We start from the raw sequence: 12,423 nt of genomic DNA, 5'->3' as shown, positions 1-12,423 counted from the left end.
CGATAGTGGATTGTTCTAGCCGAGTGATCCGAGTTCTAGACTGCACCTCATTGCACTTGAATAGTTGTTTGGTTCCGCATTGACACCCGATGAACAACCCTAAGCCGACTTTCATTTAAATCGAATTTGAATCTCTACGTATTCTAATTACTTGCGTCACCATTGATTTAAAAACCTCACTTGTTTCCCAGCTTAATATTGAACTCATAAGAGTAAAGAGTAAACTGGTCCTCTGGATTGAATCTCAAATATTACAATCACCACTGTTAACTTGACAGTAGCAAGGATTCATTTTTAGTGTATCACGCCTCCACCGGACCACGGGATCACCAGAGCTTCTTGTCACTGCTCCACTGCTCGTTTCCGTCGTATCTCCTTCGTTACCACTCCGTCAATCCCGACCACAGCTCCGCCGTCTGGACCTCTCATGCTTCCTCGTGTCCGTGTTGTCTCCTTTGTCACTTCACCATCGTTCTCTCCTCTCTCTGGAACAACCACTGCCATGTCTTCTCCGTCGTGTGGGCCATGTTTCTCATCACGAACCGAGGGACCTGATCGAGCAACACATCTCTCGCCCAATCGCTCGATTTGTTCTTCACGAACCAAAAGCTTTGGGATTGGATCGAGGGAAAATCATTTGCTTACATAGTACATGACTAATCTCTGGAACTACAAGGATATGAAGAAACCTTTGGGTGAAACACATTTTTAAAATATATTTTAAAAAAATTAAATTTTACCAAAAGCTCGAAACTATAACCGAAAACCCAAAAATGGTGTTAGCCTAAAACATAGATGAAATGCCCAAATATACCTAATATACACAAAACATTTCAGGAACTTTTGGTACTCGATCCGGTTTTTGGTAGGATCCAGATCCGAACTGAGACCTGCAAGTTTGAAAAATATCCAATAGGTACTTTGCCTTAGACCCGGATCCAAATCAAATCTATATTTTTGGGTCAGTTTTAGTTCTTTTTTTTGGATCTGGATTAAATGCCCAAACGTGAGAGATATATAAAATATCAAGTAAACTAATTAATAAATTTTAAAAAATTTAACATATCAAATCTCAAAATCTCAGAGAGTTACATTATACAAAATCTCAGAGAGATTTTGCATACAAAATATCAAATAAACTAATTAATAAATTATACAATTTTAAACAAATTCTCTATTTCGATATAATACGACTTTGTATAACAATGTAAAACAGCTCCAAAATACTAATTCATATCAAATTTTATTTATAATCCAAAAAACTAATATTTCTGAAGCGAATATCAAAATCTAGTAAATGTTAAAATTGTTACATGTACAACCACTAGCGTCCAATGCATACTAGTCCAATACACACTATGAAACCAAGATAGCGAGCTTAACCTACAGTGTATAAAAATCTCAAGAAAATAAAATAACTTTGATGGCTGATTTTTTTAGTGTTTGTATGTGGAGAAGAAAAAGACAATAACACTATTCTATGATTAGATAATATATATATATATATGAAAAATGAATAACAGATTCATATAAATAACTGGTAGATGCATGATTCAATATTTTTATTTTATTTTGTTATTTGTATTTTAATTTTCTTCATTATAATTATTTTTTCTCAGTACATTATATTTTATCATTTCAAAATTTAGGATTTTGACTGAAATGTTGTAGATTCTAGAGGAAATTACATGTTTACCACTTTCATGCTACAATTTTTTATTTTTACCATCACTAAAGAAACATTTTTAAAAATACCTTATTCATTAAGTGGCAAAATACTCTTATGCCCATGTTTTTTATATATATAATAAAAAACTATTTAAATAAATAAAAATCTAAAAAAATAAAAAATAATTTTTTTAATTTTTTTCTGAATTATACTATTTCAAAATTCAAACCTTAAACTCTAAAACTCAATTCTAAATCCTAAACTATCAATCCTAAACGCTATTTTTTTTTAAATATGAACCCTAAACCCTAAACCATCAATCTTAAAACTTTTTTTTTTTGAAATAAACCCTAAACCCTGAAACATCAACTCTAAACCCTAAAGCCCGAAACATCAACTCTAAACCCTAAACCCTAAATTTTCAACTCTAAACCCTAAAACATCAACTCTAAACCCTAAACCCTAAATTTTCAACTCTAAACCCTAAAACATCAACTCTAAACCCTAACCCCTAAACTTTAACTCTAAACCATAACCCAACAATACTAAACCCTAAACTATCAACACTAAACCCTAAACCCTAAAAAGTAAACTCTAAACCCTAAACCTTAAAAAATTAACCCTAAGCCCTAAAATATCAACTCTAATCCCTAAACCCTAAACCTTCGACTCTAAACCCTAAACCCTAAATCCTAAACCCTAAACCCTAAAACCCTAGAGTTGATGCTTTAGGGTTTAGATTTGAAGATTTAGGGTTTAGGGTTTATGTTTAGGGTTTAGAGTTGATGTTTTAGGGTTTAGATTTTAAGGTTTAAGGTTTTAGTGTTTAGAGTTCGAATTTCAAAAAAATATAAGGTTTAGGGTTTAGGGTTTACGTTTAAGATTTAGAGTTGATGTTTTAGGGTTTTGATTTGAAGGTTTAGCGTTTAGGGTTTAGAGTTGATGTTTTAGGGTTTAGATTTTAAGGTTTAAGGTTTTAGTGTTTAGAGTTCGAATTTCAAAAAAATATAAGGTTTAGGGTTTAGGGTTTACGTTTAAGATTTAGAGTTGATGTTTTAGGGTTTTGATTTGAAGGTTTAGCGTTTAGGGTTTAGAGTTGATGTTTCGGGGTTTAGGGTTTAGAGTTGATGATTTAGGGTTTAAAGTTGATGTTTTAAGTTTAGATTTAGGGTTTAGGGTTTACGTTTAGGGTTTAGAGTTGATGTTTTATGGTTTAGATTTTGAAGTGTTAGGGTTTAGGGTTTAGAGTTGATGTTTCGGGGTTTAGGGTTTAGAGTTGATGATTTAGGGTTTAGTGTTGATGTTTTAAGTTTAGATTAGTTAACCTTATGTTTTTTTTTGTCAAAGGTAATCAAAAGGTTATAAATGTCTTTTACCTTTTATTAAAGATGAGGGTAAAAGTGGTTAATGTAAACATGAAAAGTGATACTTTGAAAATGGTATTTTTGACAATTTCCCTAGATTTTATTGTCATGTTTGATATCATTAAATTTATTGGGAAAATTTCATGTTTACTATTTTCATTGTACCATTATTCATATTTACCTTCACTAAAAGGACATTTTCAAAAATAACTTCTTCATTAAGTGGCAAAAGACTCTTATACCCTTGTTTTATATATATATATATATATATATATATAAGAATTATTTAAATAAATAAAAAATAAAAAATAATAATTTTTTGTATGTTTTCGAATTATACTTTTTAAATTCGAAATATTTTATAAACTTTTCTTTTGAATTTTTTTCAAAATTTTAATTTTTTCAAAATTTCTTTTTGAAAATATAAAATTTTAATGTTGAAACTATTTTTATATTTTTATATATTTATTAGAATCCTAAATTTCGCATTCTAAAAACCATATCCCACCCCTCAAATCTAAACCCTAAGTCTAGATTAATTAACCCTAGGACTATAAATGTCTTTTACTCTTCGTTAAAAGTGAGAGTAAAAGTGGTTAATGTAAACATGAAAAATGGTATTATGAATGTAGTATTTTTGACAATTTTTCAAATTTCTTCTAATCAAGGTCTAATACATTTTCTAATAACTACAAAAGTTTTCTCTTATGTTCTCTACAAAAAAATAAATTATTTGCAACCTTAACATTTTAATTTTAAAAGGTTTATCAGCAAAATAGTAAGGTTCTCAAAATTTACAATCTTAATGCTACATTAAAAGTTCTAAAATTACAATCTTAAGTTTTTAGGTCAAATTGTTTAGTCTGAATTATGGACAGTCCGAAATAAGGAGGATTATTTGTGGAGTTACGCCCATGATATGTATTTTCATTGTGAAACCAAATATGAGTTGAGTTTTCATCTTTACTTGTCGAATTCGAAGTTTCTACTCTATCAATACTCAAGTACAAAATAATGCTAGCCTTTTTAGGTAGATTTTTACATATTTTCTTCTTTTTATATACTAATTCTAACCGGTTCATTATATTGTTTTTATTCAATTATTTTATTATATTTTTTTTACATTCTTTTTTTCACTCTTCAAAACAACTTTATTAATTGTATTTACCATTATAATTCGTTGTTATTTATTTTACGTATTAAACATAATAATTTCACATGTTTAAATGAAATCACACCATTAGTGACAAGAATTCAAACTGGTTAACAAAATTATTTTTATTTGTTAACATAATTAGTTAGACATTGACATTCAAGTATAGATTCAGATACAAATCAATTTTTACTGGTATCAGGTTTTTGGATTTTAAAACTAAACTATGTTCGAGTATTATAAAATTTTGGAGAGGATTCGATTTGGGTTCTTCCGGGTCCGGTTAAGTTTGTATGAACCTAAAAATATCTAAATAAACTATATGTTTTAAAATGTCAGTAAACAATTTATAAAGAGGTAAAAACTAAATCCTCACGGGCGTGCATATCAATCTCTAATCTATTCTATTAAAATTTAAGTACAAAATAACACTTGTTTATTTTTAAGTGGTTTCTTACAGATTTTCATTCATTTTTTTAACTAATTTTAATCACTTCATTTATTGTTTATTTTAGTTATTTCGACATCATTTATTACAAAATATAAAATAAAGGGGTTGATTGACAAGAACTCTAGATGCTGTGGACAACCAGTTTTATTTCTAAAGCTAATTTGTAATGTAATCATGCTTTAACTTAAAAAATGAATCTACAACAGAAAAATTAGAAAATAAAATATCTTAACCATATAAATCTATTTTCTACGGCTTTTATTTAGTGATTTCAATGTCTTTGGAAATATTTCTATAGCAAAACAAATTAAAGCCACATCCAAAATACTCACAACATAATTTCTAAAGCATAAAACCTAAAGCCACAACACCAACCAATCACACCCCAAAATTTACATATTTTTAAGTATTCTATCACATTTTCCTTTTTGAAGTGTTCCTAACTACTTCACTAATTATATTTACTATAGTAATTCAACATCAATTATTTTACTTGTTAACCATAATAATTTTATAGGTTTGAATGAAATTGATTCATTCGTGACAAGAATTCACACCGGTTAATAAAAAAATTCTTATTTGTTTATAGAATCAGTTAGATAAGGGAATCCATGTACCCATTCAAGTACGAATCAATTTTTTGAGTTTTAAAATTGTACTCTATTCACATATTATAAATTTCCGGACGGGGTTCGAATCGGATCCTTCCAGTCCGGATAGGTTCGTAGGAATATAAAAATATTCAAATAACTTATGTGTTTTACAAAAATCATTAAACAATTTATAAAATAAAAAGTAAAAATCAAATCTGCTCCAACATTTCTTTTACTTTTTAGAAATTGATTAAAATACTATAAGTTAAATACTAACTTTTATGTAAAAACGCTCCAACTCTAACTCCACCATTTTTCATTGCATAATGGACTAAAAAGAGAATGTACTCCATATATATAATATTCCATTTATTTTCTGTTCATTATTCATTTTTCCATTTTAAAATAGAATAGAACTGGAACAAATCATATTTTATTACAGAATTACTCAATTTTAAAGAAAAATATGAAATTTTATATGGGAGATACTCTTATATTAAAATGTGAAAGTAAATATATCTCTTCACCTGCTGCACTAAACTAAGTCATAATTATCCTGATCACCTAACACGGATATGAACCTATGTTTTAGGGCCCATTTAAATACCCGGAGATAGAATTTATCCGTGGACTGCACCTCCCCTTAGAGATTAGTATGGGCCTCTCCATGGACTAGAATACTCATGTTAATAATAAAAAAAAGTAAATATATCTCTTCCGTTTTGGTTTGAAAGTGGGTCCAGAAGGTAGTCGAAAAGAATTTGGTCACTCAGTTCTCTCCCAACAAAACAGTTTTTACAACGCCAATACAAAATAATATTTATTATCTATCCTTTTTTTTGAGCAACCTATATTATCTATCCATAAACTAAAAAACTACATGAAGTCAATAAATTGAATAGAAAAACTAATTTTAGCATAAATATGGAGATTTTACTGTTCTTTGTACTGACCACAACAATAAAAAGTTAAAATATATTCGACCTTTCTAGTGATAATTGATACCAAATAACTTATTTTGTTTTTTCCACCTCCATTATTTGATATCATTTACTTCATAGTAAATTAATTTTATATTTATATTTTAATCATAAAATTTCATCATTTTGCATACTCTTTAATAGAAATTTGTTTCATTTTATTTGGACATATATTTATAAATAGAGATTAATCTCATTCATTTGGTGTTTTAAAATTTTTTTTGTTAAATAAATTCCAATAACAATTTTTTAACAACTTTAATTTTGTATTGTATAAAAATAGTTAAAAATATGAATATAAATACAAAATAAATTAAAAGTATTTAAAACTATGTAACTTTTGTTATAAACTTAATTATAATCAATGATATTATTTTTCAATGTTATTTATTATTTTAAAATGTAAATATTAAAATATTTTAAAATTTTTCAAGTTTAATATTATAATATATTATTAACAATAAAAAAAGATGAAAATATGAAATAAAAATAGTGGGGTAAGGTGTTGAATTTTATTAAACAAAATTATTGTAAGTAGAAAAAATTAAAAGGTTGTTGAATTATGATGCGAAGTAAAAAATTATGATGCGAAAGAATGAGCAGATGATATAAAATGTAAAAAGTGTAGTTCAGGATGTCAAAAATTCTGACCATTGTACATAGTCTGAGGAGACGAAAGGAAGTGTCAGTCTTACCTAAACACATCATCGTCTCTTTCATTGATTCCACACATGTTATTCATTCACGATACTTATATCAAACAGCTGGCACTTCAACAGAAATGGCAGAAACGTGTATATATCTGCAACCACTCAAAGAAAGAAATATCTAGACTCTGGCCTATTCCTGATGTTATATAATTATTGTTAAAGTAATCAACTACGCTAACAACAGCTAGTGTTATTGTGTTACACACGTCTCTCTTCAACCAACATATTCTTCAGTGAATAATGCCGATTAGTGAGAGAGTTCCAACTTGGGCCGCCGTTCCGGCTGTTTTTGCCGTTTTGGCCGTAATTTCGTATCAGACCCTAATTACGCCGTACAATCTAGAGGGCGCTAAAAATGTATTGCCGATGGGTAAGACCATACCACTTCCTGTTGATGGACCAGAGAGCATTGAGTGGGATCCACAAGGAGGAGGTCCTTATGCTGCGGTCGTGGACGGCCGTATTCTCAAGTGGCGCGGCGATGATCTTGGTTGGGTTGAGTTCGCACACACATCCCCACACAGGTTTTAAATTTTCTTAGTAATATTACAAAGTTTATTAGAACAAACCGACACAAGCTTAACTAAAAGTAATCAACTAATTTGAGGGAAAACCTTTTTCTTTAATTATTTGTTATTGTCTTTCAATGAATTTGGATCTGTTGTTGTCTGACTTTTAGGGTGATTCAGATGGGATTTTATAATTATATTTTAGGGATCGATCTAATATTCAAGTGTGCAAATATTTGAGAGTTTGGATTGTTAATATTTTAATTAATTAATTTTATTATATTTTAAATTATAAATTACAGTGTGAAAATATGAGTGATCGAATAAGTAAAAAAAATGAAATTAATTAAAAGCTAAATTAAAATAATAAATAAAATTTTATATTAATGTCTATGTGTAAATTCTAAAATATTAATCTTTGTGTGTTCTATCTACCATCTCGTATTGGAAGTTTTTCATGTTTCTCTACTTTTTGTTCGTAGAGGGAACTGTTCACGCCATGGAGTAGTGCCTACTTGTGGAAGGCCATTAGGACTCACTTTCGAGAAGAAAACAGGGGATTTGTACATCTGTGATGGTTACCTTGGGGTCATGAAGGTCGGGCCAGAGGGAGGCTTGGCTGAGTTGGTAGTGGACCAGGCTGAAGGTCGCAAAGTAATGTTTGCGAACCAGATGGATATTGATGAAGAGGAAGATGACTTATACTTCAATGACAGTAGTGACAAGTATCATTTCAGGTATGTTTCAATCTTGAAACTGATTTATTATGCACTTACGGTTTCCCTTTTGTGAATTAAGTATTCCATAATCAGATCCGGTCCTGGATATCCGTTTTGATTCCCAAATATTTTTAAAAAATAGTTATCTCAATTGTAGGTATTTTATTTATTAAAATTAACTTATAAAGATGTTTATGCTCTTAATTTCAGATTTGGCTCTGTCCATAGTTTGTTTGCGCGTTTAGTGTTTTATAGTGTGTTTTTTTTCAAATGAAACACATATTATACCATTCAAAACATGTTTTTAAGAAACTAGCATTTGAAACAAAATAACTCTAACGGGATTTTTGTCGGTAAGGGATGTATTTTACGTGGTTTTCAACGGTGAGCGGTCGGGAAGAGTGATCAGATACAATAAGAAGACAAAAGAGGCCAAAGTTGTCATGGACAATCTCCGTTGTAACAATGGTTTGGCTCTAAACAAAGACAGGTCTTTTGTAATCTCGTGTGAGTCTTCCACAGGCCTTGTCCATCGATATTGGATTAAAGGTCCTAAAGCCGGGACCCGTGACATCTTTGCCAAGGTTCCGGGTTACCCCGACAACATCCGTCTGACACCGACGGGAGATTTTTGGCTTGGCATACATTGTAAGAAAAATTTGATAGGAAGGTTGATCGTGAATAATCAGTGGTTAGGGAAGCTGGTTGAAAAGACGGTGAAGTTGGAGTTTCTGATTGGGTTAATGAACAGTTTTAAGCCGCATGGTGTGGCCGTGAAAATCTCGGGAGAGACAGGGGAGATACTTGAGATCCTTGAGGACAAAGAAGGGGAGACTATGCAGTATGTAAGTGAGGTTTATGAGAGAGATGACGGAAAGCTATGGCTCTCGTCCGTTTTCAAGCCTGCTGTATGGGTTCTTGATCGCAAGTGAGTTATTCCGTTTGTTGTACGTCATGTATTAATAAATGTCTCTTGTGTTTCTAGAGTATTTACATCCAGTTTACCTTCAAATCTATTATGTTATTTTCTTAATAAATATTGAATATTAATTTCTACAGTAAGTGGGAACATCGTAAATAGAGATTTTACCTTAATAAAATCTCTCAAATGTATATATAAATATTCATATTTTATTGTAGACATTTCAAAACTAGACTTTGAGATGGATTTTTAATGACTTCAAAATATCCAATTAAAATATATATACATTTGAGAGATTTTGGTTTAAATATTTTTCACTAATGATGGTCTTAGACATTCATAGTTTTGTGCTTTTAATTGTTGGTCATGTTCGTTTGCGTATTGGTATGATTTATAGACACGATCATCGACCAAATATTATTCATTTGTTATCACCGATTTATGATTTATGCGACTTGCAACCTTAACTGAGATATGCAAGCAAATATTATTCATTTTATTTCACAGGTTCTTACGAACTGTAGGTTGCAAAATTTTTAAATTTGTAATCTCATTTTTCGGTGATTTAAAATTGTAATTTATGATTGGTCGTGCGATCATAACGAACACAACCTATAATTTACAACCCATGACTTAATCACACGATCAGTCGCTCGATAACAAGACAAGCATTAAGCTGTGAGTAGTAGCAACTTGTAGAACGTAAATCGCAGATTGCAAGTCACAGCGATACAACATAGCCATTTTACATTTTTTTGTATGACGTTTTTTGCTAAAAGGATGGTGCCAATTCAAAACAACCAAAAAAGTATCAATGGAAAAAAAAAAAAAAAAGAATAAACAGGGGATTTGGATCAAAACCTATAGTAAACTATGGTAAGATTTCTAATAAGAACGAACAACTAGTTAGTCTATAACAGAGTTTATAAAAAACAATAATATAATTGATTTCGGCACCGACTGCATTATCATGTCGGTATTGATTTCAAACCTTTGCAACTTTTGTGGTGGAAAGAAAGAGTGTTACTTTGAAAAAATGACTTCGATTTTGATTTGCATTCGATTAGCTTTTATGGCCAACTTGCCCCTAAATAAAATAGCAGATTTTATATAGCTTTCTGGAAAAAAGAAAACAAGGGTCCTACGGATAAAATCATCTTTCTCAGCTTTCAAAGAAAGCTATGTGCTTGAATGGTTTCGGTTGTCGACAAAAAAAAAGGTTTCGGTAAAACACTAACAAAATGCCAAAAAAGAGTGGACTAACTACAAACAGAGAAGACCCAGTATGTTGTGTTCAATTATTTGAGAGGCCTAGTGTATTTTTTGTCTGTTCGATCGTATGGTCATTTGACAAATCATACACATGTACTTATCTTTTATATATTAATTCACAAATCACTGGTGAATCAGAACTAGACACGTGGCATTAGTTTAAATTTAAATTTAAAAATTGCAAATACAAAGAACATTTTAAAGAAAATCGTTTATCTATTCATATAACTAAATTTTATTGCTTTTTCGTTAAAAAAGCTATAGATTCTTCTGGACATGCAATCGCTCCATTGAATCTTTATTTGAGAGTTTGATATAATTTCTATTTCTAACAAGACAGATGAATGACTTCTAACGATTGTATCAACACTGTCAAAAATACAGTTCTATGTCTGGGTTGACATAGTCTCCGGGCAAACAATAGCACAACAATACTATTCAAAAAACAAATTTTTAAAGTTGGCGGATTAAAATTAAAATCTAGGTTAGTGAGACTTAATAATAAACTATGTCTAAATTCTTTAATACTAAAATCATTATTCATGTCATGTTGACTTTTTCCTTGAACCTTTTCTTTTCTAACCTTAATTATGATTTTTTCCTTTCATTTTTCTCTTTTGTATGTCGGCGAAAACTACATATTTATGCTTGAAAATTGACTAGATTGATTCTCGACATATGCTTGAAAATGTTTATTGGTTGCAATGATTATTTGAACAAGGAATGTAGGGAGCTCCCCTAAAGGATTTATAAGACCCCCTAATAAACTTGAGAAGCACCATAAGAGGAAAAAATATGTGGCGATAACTAGAATTAAAAAAAAAAACGGGACTTAAATGGTAGATAAAACGAGAAGGAGCCCTTGTGCCGCTAACCGATATCAAAGCCCGACTTTCATTCCGGACAGTCTCGTTTGGCTCATGGCTTAGGGTCGGGGTGGTGCTGGCTGGAGGGAAGGAGTTTTTGGTCGAAATGCGCCTTCTAGACGAGGTCATGTTAGTCCACGAGCTGAAATCACACAATATGGAGACTAATAGGCTGGAACTTTGTCGGAGCCGACTAAATCTCCTTAGTCCTACGGTTTCATTACCATCCTCGCACTTCAAAGTAATTTTGTTTCGACCCGCCTTTCACTACGGAGCTGTTCTGTGTTTAGGTTAGGAGCGATGAATCTAACCAAGAATGCACCGAAAGATGAGAAGTGTTGGTCCCGTGCTCCACTCTTACTCTAAAGAGACCAATGCTAAGATCAAATATGTAACTTGGTTTTTGTTTATCATCAATGGTGTACAATGCTTTCGTCTCATGTGGTTCAATTAGTTGGTCTAAGAACCGGCTCTTCTTGGGTCGTAAGAAGAGTGTCGTCACTACAAGAAAACAGCAGCATACCGAGGGAAAAAATCGTCGGTATGTCATCGGAATAACGTTATTCCGACGACATACCGACGAAACAAATCCTCGGAAATAACTCCTCGGAAATTCATTTTTTCTCGGAAATCCCTCGGAAATTTCCGACGGAATTCCGAGGAAATGAATTTCCAAGGAAACTCCGAGGACCACCAGTTCGTCGGAAAGGTCCTCGGAATATACCGAGGGAAAAATTCCTCGGGATATTTCGATGGACTTTCCGATGGTCCAATCCTCGGAAGTTCCGACGAAATGTTCCTCGGAATTTTCATCGGGAATTTCCGAGGAACGGAGCCCTCGGAAAATTCCGAGGAACGGGTCCCTCGGTATATTCCGAGGAAGGAGTCCCTCGGTATATTCCGAGGAAATGTTCGTCGAAAATTTCCGAGGGTTCATTTCCTCGGAATTTCAAAAAAAATTAAAATTTTGAAATTTAAATTCGAAAATATAAAATTAAAATTAAAATTGAAAACATATTAGATAATATTCAAATTGTACAAATAAAAAGAAAACATTCCGAGTTTTTGAAAAAAAAAAAACTATGGGTCTTGCACGCTCGGGAACACCTCGTTCGGGTACATCCTCTGCATCATCTCCATCATTTGCTGGTTCAGCCTCCTCTGTGCCTCATAGCCCGCCTGTTGAGCCGCCATCTGGGTCTCCAACAAAGATAT

General features: G+C 31.5%; 1 protein-coding gene across 1 annotated transcript; it reads left to right on the top strand.

The window, feature by feature from the left end:
• Positions 1–6,912: 6,912 nt before the first annotated feature.
• LOC106300854 (protein STRICTOSIDINE SYNTHASE-LIKE 9-like) lies at positions 6,913–9,162 on the top strand (the record flags this gene model as incomplete). Its single annotated transcript, XM_013737108.1, is given in 3 exon segments — positions 6,913–7,444; positions 7,912–8,166; positions 8,507–9,162. Coding segments are annotated over 3 exon segments (1,113 nt in total). The 3' UTR covers positions 9,081–9,162.
• Positions 9,163–12,423: the final 3,261 nt, after the last annotated feature.

This window comes from Brassica oleracea, chromosome C6 (assembly GCF_000695525.1).
Source record: "Brassica oleracea var. oleracea cultivar TO1000 chromosome C6, BOL, whole genome shotgun sequence".
NCBI lineage: Eukaryota > Viridiplantae > Streptophyta > Magnoliopsida > Brassicales > Brassicaceae > Brassica > Brassica oleracea.
The sequence above is the reverse complement of the archived record's forward strand: the minus strand, read 5'-3'. Positions and strand labels throughout refer to the sequence as shown.